The 15,772-nt window shown below is 36.1% G+C and overlaps 1 protein-coding gene across 1 annotated transcript; it reads right to left on the bottom strand.

The window, feature by feature from the left end:
- Nucleotides 1-337: 337 nt before the first annotated feature.
- Nucleotides 338-15,424, bottom strand: SERPINB10 (serpin family B member 10). The gene is made up of 8 exons (XM_032293694.1): nucleotides 15,344-15,424; nucleotides 12,413-12,589; nucleotides 10,569-10,634; nucleotides 9,988-10,125; nucleotides 8,169-8,286; nucleotides 6,207-6,349; nucleotides 3,187-3,342; nucleotides 338-1,607 (listed from the first exon to the last, which is right to left on the bottom strand). Exons 1-8 carry the CDS (start codon nucleotides 15,374-15,376, stop codon nucleotides 1,203-1,205), a joined length of 1,236 nt encoding a protein of 411 aa, XP_032149585.1. The 5' UTR covers nucleotides 15,377-15,424; the 3' UTR covers nucleotides 338-1,202.
- Nucleotides 15,425-15,772: the final 348 nt, after the last annotated feature.

The following is a 15,772-nucleotide window of genomic DNA, read 5'->3' as shown; positions in this document are numbered from 1 at the left end:
CGCCCCAGTTATTTCCATCACCTCGCCCATCACCAGCTGAAATTAGAATTAGGTGTTGTTGAGACTGTGGTTCACTCTCGACGTCCACTGCAATTAGTCTCCAGGAGATGGTAGCTGGGGCACACCGGGTTCCCAGCGCTGGACCAGTGCTAGCGGCCACGTGCTCAGGCTTCTGTGCGGACCCGGAAGGAAGGTCAGGCCCAGGGGCCCCAAAGCAAGAGGCAGCAGCCGAGGATGGGCGCTCAGGACGAGGATAGCGTGCTGCATTGCGCTGGCCTGGGCTAAGGTTACTGGGGGATGTTGGTTTTGAATATTTCAGCCATCCATGATTATTTTAAATAAAATTTTATTTTGAAATAATTTTAGATTCGCAGAAGAGGTGCAGAGATAATACAGGAAATTAATAAACCCCAGTACAGTTTCCCCAAACGCTAACATCTTACATTATTACCATGGTACATTTGTGAAAACGAGGGCACCAACATTGAGAGACTGCTACTAGCTGAATCACAAACTTCATCTGAATTTCACTAGTTTTTAAAGTTAATGTCAATATAAGTATTTTTTAAATAACAGAAAAAGGGTATTTAATTTTACAGTGATAATTTATGAGCCACCAAAATTATTATTATTTTTTTTTGAGACAGAGTCTTGCTCTGTTGCCCAGGTTGGAGTGCAGTGGTGTGATCTTGGCTCACTGCAGCCTCAACCTCCTGGGCTCAAGCAATCCTCCTACCTCAGCCTCCTGAGTATTTGGGACCACAGGTATGCACCTCCATACCTGGCTAAATTTTTTATCGAAATGATATTCTTGAGAAACTTCTTATTTATCAATATCATACCACCTTTATAAAGATTTTTTCATTTAATGATGTATATGAAATGTATAATGATAAGTATGGATATTGCAAGTGATCAAGAATTGTAAAGCAGTCAGTTGAAAAGCATAGTAGTTCTGAAATGTAAATGAAAGCCACGTAAGATAAAATGTTAACGTGGTAAAAATAAAAATCATCATTCTCTCCAGCTATACAGATATGACAGGATCATTAGAGTGCATTATTTCAAGATCTATTTACTTATATTCAAATGTGAAAAAGGTTTAGACTAAAAACTCATTTTTGTGAAAATTGTGATTTTCCTTCTCATGGCACATCTTTCACACTGTAAGATGGCCTTGTTTGTTGAGAGATATGCAGGATTTAGGGGGAGCAAAATCTTCCATAAAAGAGAATGTTATTGGTTTTATTGTGCCTGATGAAAAAGAGGAATGGGTGATTTGCATTGAATTCAATGGATGGGACTTTAATTCGGAAACTCATCTCACTCCCACTGCCAGCTGCGGCTTCAGTACCTTGTTCATCTATTTCCACAAAAGCCTTATGGAAAACATTGGATAAAAATAGGTTTCTCGCTGAAGACATTCCTGAGAAATCAGCTTTGCCCTCACTGAAGGCATCACTCATCCCCATACTGCTCAGGGTTGACTTGAGATCATAACTCTCTTCCAGCTTGAACTTGGGAAGGTACAGCTGCACATGGTACACCTCCATCATGTCTGCACAGGTCCACTCATTCAGCTTCTCATAGGTGATGGCCTTTTCCAGCTGCCCGTTTGGAACCAAGAAAGAAAGAATCAGTAATTCCAAAGTGGAATGAAAAACAGTAGTTGAGAGAGCTCCCTAAGAATTACACAGATGAATTATGATCACTCCTACTACTCAGGGTGACAACACACACACATCTGGAAATCCTTTGGTTGTGCAATATTGACCTTCAAAATATTTGTTCGGCAGATTAATTGCTATCTGACTATAGGAGAATTCAAGTTTAATTCAAAATGGAAGTACTGCTGCTATAGCATGCGAGACATCAACTATACACTCAAATACATCAATATAAATATACACTTATATTTTATCTATACAAAAGCATATACTCTAGTTCAAGTTGTAAGTCAAGGCACAAAAAAACTTGTTTATCAACATGGGTGACAGCTCTTTGAAAACAAAATTTAGAATAAAATAACATGTCTATAATCAAAACAATGTGAGATTAATAATTATAAACTAAGTCAAAAAAGAAAGAAAAGATAAGAAAACCCCCAAAATCTCAAAAGTAATGACGTTATAGTGAGTTTAAGAATGCTTTTCCTTTTCTTTATATTTTAAATTTTAAAATAATAAATATATATGTATATATACTACATATGTATATCTGTATGCTTGATTTTTTTAAATGACATGTTTGTTTTAATGCATATGCATTTTCTAGACTGAAGTGTTGGCTGTCAATGACATACCTGTAAATAATTTACGTTAATAACATGACAATATCTTCATCTCAGGAAATTGCACTTCTAGGTATTTATCTTACAAAAGCTTGACTCTAACAGTTATTTGTCCAAATTGTTTTTATTTTTACTATCCTTTCCAGTTTCACAAATTTTATGATATAATTTTGAAATGTTTTCTACATACCAGTATGACTGTGGAAACTTACAAGTATTAAGAGTCTGACACGTGAAAAATTAGACAGTGGCAAAGAAACTCATGTTCAGTTTAGGCATGCAAATTGCTCAGAAGCATGGTCTGACCAAGTTGTGTCCAGCTTAATAGAAATTTGACTGATAAACAGCTTAAATAATTCTTGAAGATAGTATTGTTCAGACTTTTTGTCCTGAAGGTTGTTTACTTGATAAAAATGTTCAAAAAAATAAGTTTTAGAAAACAGTTTAATGCCTTCGTATGTGTCTGTATACTAATGCAAATGATTAAAATATTAATTTCAAATTACATAGGTCCTACCAGAGGGAAACCTAGACTGATTGAAAGATTGTTATGATCAATCCACATAGTTCTGTGACTGACAAAATATAATCGTGTCTGTTGTACTTGTGGCTATTTGTGTGACGACCCCAGGCTGAAGATATCTATACATTACTTAAGCTTTCTGAGAAACAGGAACAGTAACATTAATTTTATAGAGTGTTATAAAGCTTAAATAATATTGTGAAGGTGAAGTGCCTAGGACTCAAGGTACATTGGCGACTTTTCTCTATAGGAATTAAAGGATAGGGAGACCCTTCTTTAATTGGGAGACAATTGGGAGAAACCTTGGCCAACCAGTTCCTTTCCTAGCAAAGAATGGAAACACCCTCATATCAGTCACACTGATGTTATTTACCTGTTCCAGCCCATTGATGTCTTCGGGCAGTAGTATAAACAGGCTGAGGTCACGGCTTTTGTAGTAGAGCTGAAGGCCTAATGCTTGTGGCTTTTCTACGTGAAAAATTTGAAGCTTTTCTTTCATGAACATCATTTGCACTGGTTTGCTTGTAGTCTGAAAAGAAAAAAAACAAGGTCATTGAAGAAGTGTTCCACCAAATCCTTAATTCTCTACCATCATTGTCTCCCAGTTGTCTGGGTTGCTGGTGAAATTGGTGATCCTCTGCTAAATGGTGAATAACGGTATCCAGACCTTCCTTTACGGAAATATATATTCCACTGAAAAGTATCACCAATAGCAGATATGTGAGTTTCTGTTTCTAACATGACCGTGGCAACCTCTGTAGACTTATAGCAAGGGGTATTATATCAAACACTCAATATATAATTTTGTGTAAATTATGGAAATGCCAATAATCCAGAGGCTGAGTAAGGTATATTTTACATGCAAATATTTGAGAAAGTAATTTAGTATCATAACTGACATTCACTAAGAGAATGAAAAGACAAGCAATAAATGAGCAGAAAATATTTTACAAAACACATACTTATAAGAGACTGGTATTCAAAATACACGAAGAATTCTAAAACTCAACAATAATAAAACAAGCAAGCCAGTTTTTTAAATGGGCAAAAGATCTGAAGAAATACCTCACAAAGAAGACTTACAGCACATGAAAAATGCTCACTCATATGTCGTTAGGAGACTGCAAATTACACATGTCTGTGAGAATGGCTAAAATATGAAACACTGACAACACCAAATGCTGATAAAGATGTGGAGGAACAGACACTGTCACTTACTGCTAGCGGGAATGCACAGTGGCACAGCCACTTTACAAAACAGTTGGGCAGTTTCTTACTAAGTTGACCTGGTCTTATCATACAATACAGCAATTGTGCCCCTAGGCATTTACTCAAATGTGTTAAAAACTGTGTCCACAGAAAACCTTGCACACAGTGTAGTGTTTATAGCAACTTTATTCGTTATTGCCAAAAATTGGAAGGAACTAAGATGTGTTTCAATAGGTGAATGGATAAATAAACTGTGGTACAATTGTACCATTCAGCAATAAAACAAAAAGCTCTATCACGCCCTGAAAAGGCATGGAGGAACCTTAAATTCACCGTGAATGGAGTCAGCCTGAAAGGCTACATGCTGTATGGTTCCAACTATGTGACATTCCAGAAAAGCCAGAACTGTACAAAGAAAAAAGGATCAGTGGTTGTCAGGGATTTAGGGGGAACGGATGAATGGGTAAAGCACCGGGCACTTTTAGGGCAGTGAAATTATTCTGAATGCTATTGTAATGGTGGCTACACGACACTGTGCACTTTCAAAACCCAAAGAACTGTAAGACACCAAGAGTGGGCTCAAGTGTAAACTATAGATTTTAGTTAATAATTACATATGAATATTCAATCATCAATTATAACCAATATGCCACACTAATGCAAGTTGTTAATATTAAGGGAAACTGTGTGTGTTGAAGGGGGAACATATGGGAACCCTGTACTTGCTGCACAATTTTTTCTGTAAACCTAAAAATGCTCTAAAAAATAAAGCTTATTTAAAAATAAGTCCAATTGCCAAATAAAAGCAAAACAAACACCCCTGCAACATAGATTTTGCAGACATGTGTTACTTGTCCATTCTATGTGGAACTGTCAATCACAAAGCCCCACCGTATGCTAAGGCAGTGGCCATATGACAAGGGCCGTTTACTAGGAGTACTCCAGTGTACTGTGGTTGTTTCTAGAGAGAGCCCATGAATGGCACCAACCAGAGCCTTCTTTGCAATCACGGTTTTAGAACTAATGGCAAACACTTTCTCTGTCTACTAGAGTTGTGAAGCTTTAAGCTTAATATGAGGCAACCACATTCCCTGATCATTATTAGAGAATGAGAGTAGCAACTAGAGGAGCAAGAAAGAGAAAGAGACAGAATGAGAACGAACTGGGATTATGTGTTGAGACTCTAAATACCACAATCACTCACTCCTGACTTCCTAGTTTTTTGTTACCTAAGTTAATTCCAGTACAATTCCCATTTTGGCAAAGCTAGTTTGGAATACTTTTCTATCACTTGCAACTGAAAACTTCCAGTGAATATACAAACCCAGGCAACTATCCAGCTCACTCGTCATTAACCTACTGGATTATGTGTTCAGGTCCTTCCCCATCCTCACCTCCCTGATTGAGAAACGCCCATTGCACACATTCACTACAGCCATAGCTCCACAGCAGCACTGTCTGTGGCCTATCCCTAGACTAAACAACTGCAACAAACCTTGGTCAACTAGTTCCTTTCCTAGGAATTTGGAATGTGATTTTCCAACTGGTCTCTAGCATGGAGGAGATCCTGAGGGTAGCTATGTTCTGCCATTGTGAACTGGAAAGCAGAGAAAGTTAGACTTCAGCCTGAGAGAGAATAATGGTAGGAACAAAGTTGGAAAATAGAGGAAAAATCTTGACAATATTTGAGTCCTTGTTTCCAATCAGGTCCCAAAGCCCAGCCACACTCTGGCCCATTCATGAGAGACTGATCTAACACCTTACATTAGCCTTCCCTTTTATTGCTTTTACTTATGTAAGGGTAAGAATTTGGTAGAAGTTAGTATTGGTTTAGCAGATCAGGTACAGAACCTACAGCGAGGAGTCTTAGGTTCTGATTCTGGGCTGCTTCTAACTCAGGCATGCCTCCAGTCACTTGGCTACAGTATTTCTCACCTAGGAAATAAATATATAAACTACCCTACCGAGCTCACAAGGGTAGCAAGGACTGAGTGATTGTATATCCAGAGAAAAACAAGGTAAGGGGAATTTCATTGAATTCCCCATAGAACTGGAGGCTTTTAGTCCACCTAGTAAGAGCCATAGTTCACTAGAACGTATAATTTAAAAGAAGAGTGAATTTATAATACAATCATTTTTACAATGCCATGTGAAAATTCAAACTGATCTTTATAAGTTTCTTACCTCATTTATTCTAAAAGGCTTTTCTGTGGTGTTTTGCACTAAGAATTGATGTTCCCAGATTCCTTTAAAGTACAAGGCGTTCACCAGAACCATCCTGGTTGTGGAATCCACAGAGTCATCAGATAGGAGATCCTGGATTTTACCTGTAAGAACAAAACGCCAGTTGCAAATGGCTTGTAGAAATATGAATATTTTAACTAAAGACAATCAGATTTCTGTTTTGTTTTTTTTTTCTGGAACTATGAAAGTTTTCTTAAAAAGTCCTGGTTTTGGATTTTCCAGAAATGGACATGTACTATTCCTGTCTAGAATAGCTGCTGTGAATAAAGAGAGAAACACTGAAGAAATAATATACTGAATGGTCAGTAAGCATTATTCCACATTAAGTATAAATCTGCATTTTAATTATAAAAACTTCCCTCTAATATGAGTTGATTTATACCCCTATCTTGAGGGGACCAAAATGCTTCCTTCTTTTTCACTTCCATTTGTAGCCACAAACCGTAAGCTGCTCTGATTAATATCTGAAAGGTTGTGCCAATGTTTTCCTGTTGCCCAAAATATTGCTGTGTGCAATTGCTTCTATCAGATTGTTATAGTTACAACTTAAACTGATATTTGACTGTCAACCCCCAATACATTCTCTCCAAACTCTCTACCAAAGCACCTTGAACAATTTATAAAAATATATCAAATATATATCTCGCAAATCAGGTATTAGAGGTTTGCTCTAGAGGCACACGTTTGATAACTGAGGTACATAGAACTGGGTTGAGAAGAACCTCCTGGTCAACCCAGCTTCACTCTGCAACAGAGACTACTCAGAATAAAGGGCTGATCTTTTAAACTGCCAAAATACAGACATGGGAAAGGTGTTAGAATTATAAGAGACAGCTTGTGGCAATTAATTTAAAAATAATTTTCCAGGAAAATATTAATAGAAACTCAAGAAATGGTAGACAATCTGAAAAAAAATTAAACACGATTGAAATTTCACAACTGTCAAATAATTACCTCCTGTGGAAACAGTGTGAATCCCAGTCATGTAGACAGGTAAATCATTTTAAATCTTTAAGTAAATGATAAATCTCTACACTATAAAAAATATTTCAAAGCACAAAATAGAAAATTCCCTGATTACTTTTATTAAGCTAGTATATACCCAGTATAAAAACATGACAAAAAAGCATAAAATTCCCATCTGTAAATTCATTTCTCTTGTGAATATAAACAAACAAATCCTAAATTACATTTTAGTAAATAAATGTAATTAATATACATTAGGAATGCAATAAACATATATTAGGAAATCTATTAATGTAATATGTTGTTGATATGACCTGAATATTTGTGTCCCTCCAAAATTCTTATGTTGGAACCTAATATTCAATGTAGTAGCATTAACAGGTAGGGCCTTTGGGAAAAGATTAGATCAAGATGCCTAACTACCTTTGAACTCTTATTTGAGAGACAGACAGACTTGTGTCTTACTAAGCCACTATATTTTGGGCCTCTTCTTTAGCACTGTTTAACCCATACTGTAACTGATACTTGTACATGAACTTATTTTGAAAAGTACTTAAGATTCTATAGCACATTTAATGCCACATTTCTGTTATTAGTATTTTTCTTTGAAAATCATGCATGCAGCAGCATTTTCAATTTCCTTTTTGCATTTGTCTGCTTTTTACGCTGGGAATCTTCTTGGGAATTAGTGAGAGATGATAATTTTCTTGTCTATTTGATAAAGTGATGGCTTGACTTACATATTTTAGATAAGAATTATTAGGAAGGCAGTGAATCTAAAAATTATGTACATGAATAGAAATAAATGTTCTGAATATTTAGAATGTGTCCACCCTTCTATTTAAGGAATACACATACTTGCACATGACACAGACTAAAATAAATAAAAGGACATTTGGGAAAAGCACGCTGCTGGGCCCCTTGGTGAAAGCTTACCCTCGGTCTGTCTTTCAACCCAAGAGTTGATCTCTTTTCTGATTTGGTCAGAAGCTCCCACAAAGTTAACAGACTGAGGCTTTGCACCAAAATATGTTTTCACATCTTCTAAATATTTCTGAAAGACATAGATAACATCCCGTTTTGTAGAGTTGTTCAAAACCGAGAAATCAAATCTACTTAGATTATCAAAAGAACTAGGTAGGTGGGCAATTAATTTGCACACTCCCACACCATCACTCCCTCTTCTCTTTCCTGACTCCCAGTTTTGGTCAAAAACTAAACACCTTCCTCTTCAAACTTAGCAGGGCACTGGCTCGTCATGCAGAACTCCAGCTGTGGAAGAAAGTACTGATGTCCACAGTTTTGGGGCTTCCACGTCCTCTTCCTTTCTATTTTTACCCATGTCTTGAAATGAAGCTAGAATGAAAAGGGACTACAAATTATAAGAGTGACCCCAGTGGCCAAGAAATACTGGGCATTGTACTTGACTTTCTATGGCAGGGATGAAACCAAAGCGAGGCCTGTGATACTGGCAGCTTCCTTCTGTGAACTCTAAACATGCAAGAACCTTGTGGAGGGCCCTTGAAGATGATATTCTGCCATAAAAATGAATTTCTAAGCAGAATCAAATGTTTTATTTGGCATCCTGAGGCAAAAAAAAAAAAAAAAAAAAAGAGGCCTCCTCCTCCTCCTGATCCTCTGATGTTCACCCAGTGGCAGTCATCACATGCAGGCTATGACTGAGGTTGCTTTTATGGAAGCACCTGCCTTGGGAACATAATTTATTCTTCAAGACTGTGTAGTAAATTTGCTTACTTTATGGAGGGCTTGTAGGGAGTAAAAAGTGATGAGTTAATTCTGCTTCCAGGCAGTGGTTTGAAGATTATGAAGTCTAAGTTCTGTGGAATTTAAAATCTAGTAAAAAGGAAATTTAAATATTTATGAGGGACTACTCCCTGTCTTAACTCAGGGCTTGTGGACATATAAAATGATGTTCATATCTATCTCTGTGCCCCTCTTGTTTCCAAGTGCCCACTTTGTCAGTCATTTCTCCCACTTCTGAATCAAATCAGAGTCCCTGAGCCTACAAGAAAGGAAACTGTCTTTAAGACTCCATTTGGCTGGTTTTGTATCTTTAGTAATAACAAAGCTTAAGTCCTGAACTCCCCAGAATTCACTAGATTTGAACAGGGATAGCATTGCTTGAAATCACAAGGTAGCTTTATTTTATCTTATTGCTAACCTTCTACCCTACCTAATTTCCTTTTTCTTTGTCCACTGGATACCTGGATCCTCCTGCCTAAGGAGATGATGGACAAAGAAGCAAGTGATTAGCCACGGTTGTGATGTGACCCTCTGAGAACCTCTTGAGTCTTAACAGAGGATGGAGTCATCGTGGACTGCATTGGTGGGGTTTCAACCACTAGCAAAGAGGAGAAGTTGATATTGTGTAATGTTTCATGTTCCCAAAGTCTGTAACGTCTTGTTGTGAAAACTGCCCACTTCTCTCATCCCAAGGTCAGTTTTGTTCTCCAGTACACAGTCTCCAGCCAAGTCTCCATATGTATTTGTGGGCCATTCTTAGGGGTTATCTCTTTATTCTAGACATAAATATCTGATTGCTAGATCTGGTTTGAGACCTGTTATTGGTTTCCTTTACCAGTAGACACTCATTGGTTGGTCTAATTTATTGTTTACAGGGAAGTACTGACCACATTAAGATTGTCCTTGGGATCCCTAAAGAAATAGAGTTTACTGATTGGTCTCACATTGCTCTTTCTATTCCATTAGCTTAAAATAATACATTTGCACTTACATTGTGAAATGGATATGTTTTCTCACCATATGTCGCATTGGCTGTTTTAAGTATGTAGTCATTATTAGGCTTGAGGATTTCTGAGATAAGTGTTTGGAAATTACAGTGTATTTCTCCAGAGTTGCTCAAGTTGAATTCCTTTAAAAGAGAAAGAATTAGTTAAATAAAAATGTTGAGCAAGAGTTATGTATATGTTAGCAAACTATAGCTAAATTAAATTATTTGGTGAAAGGCAAACAAAAGAGGAAAATGATCCTAAAGTAGATAAAAATGTTTTCTTTAATGTTAGTGCAAAGAATGAAATATTATTCAGGCCATAATTTTCTACACATTTAATTTACAAAAGCAGGCAAAAAAAGTTTGAAAGTAGAGAAATTTTTAGTGAGATTAAAAAGGCGTGGGGAGAAGAGATCTTTCAAAAAGTGTATATATTTTATATTCCAAAAAAAGTTCCTATAACTTTAATATATGTTTCTAAGAAAAGTTATCAGTTAAAAGTCACTTAAATTATCACTAACATATATGTGCTAAAAGTACTTTTTTCCTTAATTATCAAGTGTATATTAAAGGATAAAATATACCATTTTTCTTTTTTTTTCACTTTCAGGGTTAGATTTGACTCCCTGGTCTCTCTTAAATTGAAGCACCTGTAATTTCAATAAAAAGACACGTGAATACACTTTGCAGAGAGGCAATCATATAAATTATACATCATCTGTAAATGCAAGTCAGTTACTCCTGTAATTGCAGAACATATAATTCATTGAACAAAGGGGCTCTGAGTTGACTTAAATAATGTGTTTAATAGAATAAGTCAAGAACTGCTTTTAAATAAATTTTCTAAATTCCAGTTTAAGTGCTAGTCTCTTTATTTTCCTATATTTTATAACTAGAGTGATGTTGGGAAAACCCTGAGGTAAAATTCTCTTATTTTCCATATTTCCTTTTTACTCATGGTTGTTTTAAGAAGAATGCTAGGTGTCCAACTGAGACCATCATTTAGACAGTTTAAGTAAAAGCCATAATTATGTGGAAAATTAAGGAATTTTCATTGTTTTTTTTTTCTAGTTAAATGCTTTAGTTCCTATTGTCTACCACCAATTGACATACATAGGCACAATCTTTGTGTTCACCCCCGCATTTCATTGAAAAGTTAACAGCAAGGACGTAGATACACTTCTTTCCTCAGAATTATACAACAGTAGAACAGAAGACAATACTTTTATCTCCCATGTCCCGAACCTGGCTGACAATAAGAAATACAGTATATTACATCACGGGTTGCATTAACCCATGGTAATAGAATAAGGGCCATCTACCATACAAAGAGGGGTGCACAGCTAATTCATGAGGCTCATTTGCAACTGAAAGCGTTAGCATTTGAAACAACGACAAGCAACACTCAGCAATATGTTTATGTTAAATAGATTCAAATTGTAACCATTTAAGATTGTCTGTCATATTAATGATTAAGAATTTTGAACTAATGAACCAATCGTTAACAAGTTGTGAACAAGGATTTTGTTGTTGCTCTTGCCTTATTTAAAACACCTGATATCTTGTGAACTACAAGAGTAAGGGTGATACCCAAGTCCAAACTAATAGAGCACCTGTTCTGCCCACTTCTCTCAGATTACCAGCTGTGTTCATATCCATACTTTGCAAAGAAGTCACCTTCTTGGGTGAAAATTGTTTCATTTGGCCTTTTGATTTTACAAAACTTAGGCCCAAGTTTACTCTTTCTGTTTTTGTTTTTATTTAAAAACACATTTATATATACATATTGTTGCATATACGTATATGTATTCAGATACGCTATATTTTTACACACACATATGGCTATTTTGTTATCTATGGCTACATCTATATATTTACATACACACAATGTTTTGAGGATGCTTACTGCAAAACTAGTTCTCTATACAATAGTATTATATTGTTATTTTAATGATCTTAATGAGCTTCTTAGGTTCATTCAGATAACCAGGGACTAAACAAAGAGAGAATCAAATAAAGCATGAGAAACAGAATGCTTTTATTTTTGTGTGTGTGTCTTCAAGAAAATCTGATTATAAAGATGCTGAATAATTCTATTATTTAAAGCTTGACCAACTACTTTTTGAAACAGTATCGTCAAAATAAAATTGGTATTGGTGTTAAAGAAAAATTGATAACCTCAACCTTTCTCCATTTTGTATTGCTAAAAGACACAGGTACTTAAATGGTTTTCCTGGCAACAGTTTGCAAATTGATTCCCTTTACCAGGATTTGTTTTATAGCATAGAATTTTTTAGTGTATGTCCTGTTTTTGAGAATGTCATTGTGAAATGTAAATTACTGAGTTGTCAAGAGGAAACTGAAGTTAAAAGACAATAAAAGTACTTAGTTTAAAAGAAACAGAAGATGGTTGACCTTTTCCACTCACCTGGGCCATTTGGGCTGCAGTGTTACCTTTGGCGCCCAAATGCACCATGGCTAAGGAAGCTGAGATGCTCCAGGCAGAAAAGAAAATATTTTTCCCCTGAGCAGATTCAGCTAGCTTTTTGCTCAACTCCAGGGCAAACTGGTTGATTGATGTTGCTAGAGCATCCATTGAGGAAACCTGAGAAACATAAAGCAAAAGATAGCATATTGATATTTCTTCTACTTCATTTTTGTAAACTATGTATTCATATTTTCCTACATATCCATATACATAGTCATAAAAGCTGAATAGACTTCAGCAAAATTCTAGTCCAATATTAGCATTTTATGTATTAAAACACTGAAGTTTAGAAAATTTAAGGGAATTGCCTCAAATTTCAGTGCTAATGTGCACTAGAGAATGAATGGATTCTGGTCAATTAAAAGTAGAGTCCCATAACATAGTTTTTGCCACTCTCCTGACATTTTTCGCACCACTAGTTTTGTTTCCATGTATTTATATCTAGTTTTTCCAGAGGCAGAGAAGGGGGAAGAGATCGAAAAACTAACTGTTGGATACTATGCTCATTACCTGGGTGATAGAATCAATCAAACCTCAACCTCAGAATCATACATTATATCCTTATAACAAACCTGCACGTGTACCCTCTGAATCAAAAATAAAAATTGAAATTATTTAAAAAATAATATAATTCAAACTCTTAGGCCTAGAAACTCTCATCAATGTCAAGGTTGTGTAGAGTTTTGTCTTGCATGAATGTCACCTGCCCTTCTGAGAAACCTAGAATGAGAACTTTGGAAAACATCAGGAGTTCTCCATACTCAAATAACTTAATCATGAGAGAGGCAGGTGTAGACAAAGTTTTGGTTTCATCACAACTTGGAGTTAATAGCGATACTGTGGAAACCCCTCCTAACCATAATCTTACACTTAAACAAACAGCTTCCCCACCTCTAAATCATGCCTTAGGTGTGGCTCCTGCCTACTTCAAAAGCTACGATACTCCCAGGCTGACATTATTTGATTAAATAGAAAACAAAAAGACCGTAGTTCTGTAGTAATTCTACACCCTCATAAAATATTGAATATTTGCCTGTGACTGTTTCTTCCTCAACAGATCAAATGTCATCTTCAAAATAACTGTACTTCCTTTAAGGCTCATTTTCATTCAAAAAAATTTTGTTACCTGCATATAGTATAGTATATATCAAGCTTTGTATTTTTAAAACTCATGCATTAAATTCACATGGATAATGTCTGGTTCTTGGCCAAACCACACTCTTCATGAAGTGGAGAAAGTACCATTTTAGGGGCTGGGGCTTTTATCTTTCCACCTCAGTTTATGGTTATTCTAGTGTTTATTTACTTGTAACATGTTCCTGAATACAATAATTCTCTATTATGAAAGTTAATTTCTCATGTAAACTTAATATTTAGTTGTGTTCATCTTTACTAATTCCCTTATTAATATTATTATGTATATATCAGATGTTACCCAGAACATGCAAGAGAAACAATTCTTTCTTTTCTTTTTTTAAAGTAATCTAATGAAGTACTAAGTCATCCATTAGTGATATTTAACTCAACAATGAAGAATATTTTCTGAAGGGTGTAGAATTGTGGGATGAAATTTTAAGGAAATAATTATTCCATATAAATTTTGGACAATTACATTTTCAGAGAAGACTGGAAATGTCTAGGTCAGAAGTTCATATGATTTTCAAAATTAATTGCTCTTTTGCAGTTTTCACAATCTATAAACTGATCATCTATGAGCTTAACCTGTAGACAGGCTCAGAGGAGAGGCCAAAGAGAATTAAGAAAGCAAGAAAAGGATAGTGTCATTCATCAAAATGTCTCATCATAGATACACATGCCCCAGCATATCAGAGTTGGAAAGACCCTTGGAGCCTCCCTAACCCAACTCCCGCATTTTGTCTGCTAAGAAACAGAAGCTGAGAGAGGTTGATTGAGTGAAGGATGCACAGTGGTCAAAACTGTAACTTCATTCTCTTGACTCCGAATACAGTTGCTTTTGCCGTTGTATCTCATTGTCTTTAAGATTTTAGTGGCTAGAGAGAAAGACTGGGTGGTAGAAAACCATCAGGAGGAGAAAGAAGATCTGAAGAGTAGGGAGAAGGATTCTTGTCCCTTTTTCCATGAGACACTCCCTGGGGCCATTTTCCTTTCTGATGACAATGACAATATTAGTTCCTCATGGAGTTTTGTGCATATCAGAGGATGACAGCTTTCTCCAATCCCCAGCACTTCTCTATTCACCTAAGGCCTTTTTTAGAGACAGGTAATAGCTTGGGGTGGTTTGTGAAACGCACCTAAAGTATGGGATTAGGACATTGATTATTCCACAGAAGAGAAGAAGGCTAACGGCCCATGAAGTGGTGGCGGGAGAGGAGAGTGGGGTTTTGGGTTTGCGGGCAAATCAGTTAAAGGGTCAAACCATGAGTTCCTTATATTAATGACTAGGATCCAAATTCAGAGTGCCAAGCTCACTTTTGCTAAAGAGTTAAAGGGTTTTGGCTCAACTGTCCTGAGAGAATGTCCTATTTCTCTCTGACTATGTTGAAAGATACAGAAATATGACTGGAGGAAACTCCACTCATGACTTCCCAATACCCAGTAAAACAAGGCGCAAATTCCACTCCACAATTCCTAGTAAAACAATTTCTCTAACTTTTTTGGAGAATGAATGTTCTCTTCCCCATATCCCTCTTTCTAATACAAACTTCAAGCCAGCTCAGGGTTAAGGCTTTCTGACTTGTACAGAAAAATTCTTAAGGGATTGGGCCTTATCTATTATTTCTGGACTTTTCTGGGGGAGGGGAGGTATTCATTATTTGTTACTTAGCTAAGCCCTTCAACCAAGAAGAAAAGCGTACATAAAATCATTAACCAAAGAAATATTTACAATACCTTGTTTTCTTCCACTGGAGAAGAATTGGCCATTTGCTCCTTTAGTAAGAGATTGTGGCTGAAGAGTTGGGGAACTTTCAACAGAAGAAATATTTTAAAAAAATCTTAACCACTCCCCGTTCTTAGCCCCACCCTTTGATTCAGTTTCACAAGCAAGTATAATCTCTCTTTCAGGCTTATTTTAGCCAGAAGTTTCAATAAAAAGACACAGAGAGACAGTTAAGGGTTTGCCTGAATTATTTAATTACTCACATTTTCCATGTTTGTATACATGCGGAGACCTGGATTCTGACACATTGTAACTCATCCTTTTTTTTTTTTTTGGCTTAATCCTTTCTCTGGTCTGCCAACAGAGAATATTTGGCACGGTTTTCCCTGGTAGAATTTTTATATATATATAAAACAAAAATAGAAAGCTTCAAATCAGTG

Source organism: Sapajus apella, unplaced genomic scaffold (genome assembly GCF_009761245.1).
Source record: "Sapajus apella isolate SASKATOON/1434 unplaced genomic scaffold, GSC_monkey_1.0 scaffold30, whole genome shotgun sequence".
NCBI classification, from domain to species: domain Eukaryota; kingdom Metazoa; phylum Chordata; class Mammalia; order Primates; family Cebidae; genus Sapajus; species Sapajus apella.
Note: the sequence above shows the minus strand (reverse complement) of the source record. Positions and strands in the feature narration are given on the sequence as shown.

Bases quoted from the DNA above. Each gene is read 5' to 3' on its own strand.
- SERPINB10 (XM_032293694.1), bottom strand. From the start codon at position 15,376: ATGGCCAATTCTTCTCCAGTGGAAGAAAACAAG. The intron at 12,590-15,343 runs GTATTGTAAATA...TATGTTTCTCAG, and splicing joins CTCCAGTGGAAGAAAACAAG to GTTTCCTCAATGGATGCTCT. The intron at 8,287-9,987 runs GTAAGTGCAAAT...TATGTCTTTCAG, and splicing joins AAACATATCCATTTCACAAT to AAATATTTAGAAGATGTGAA.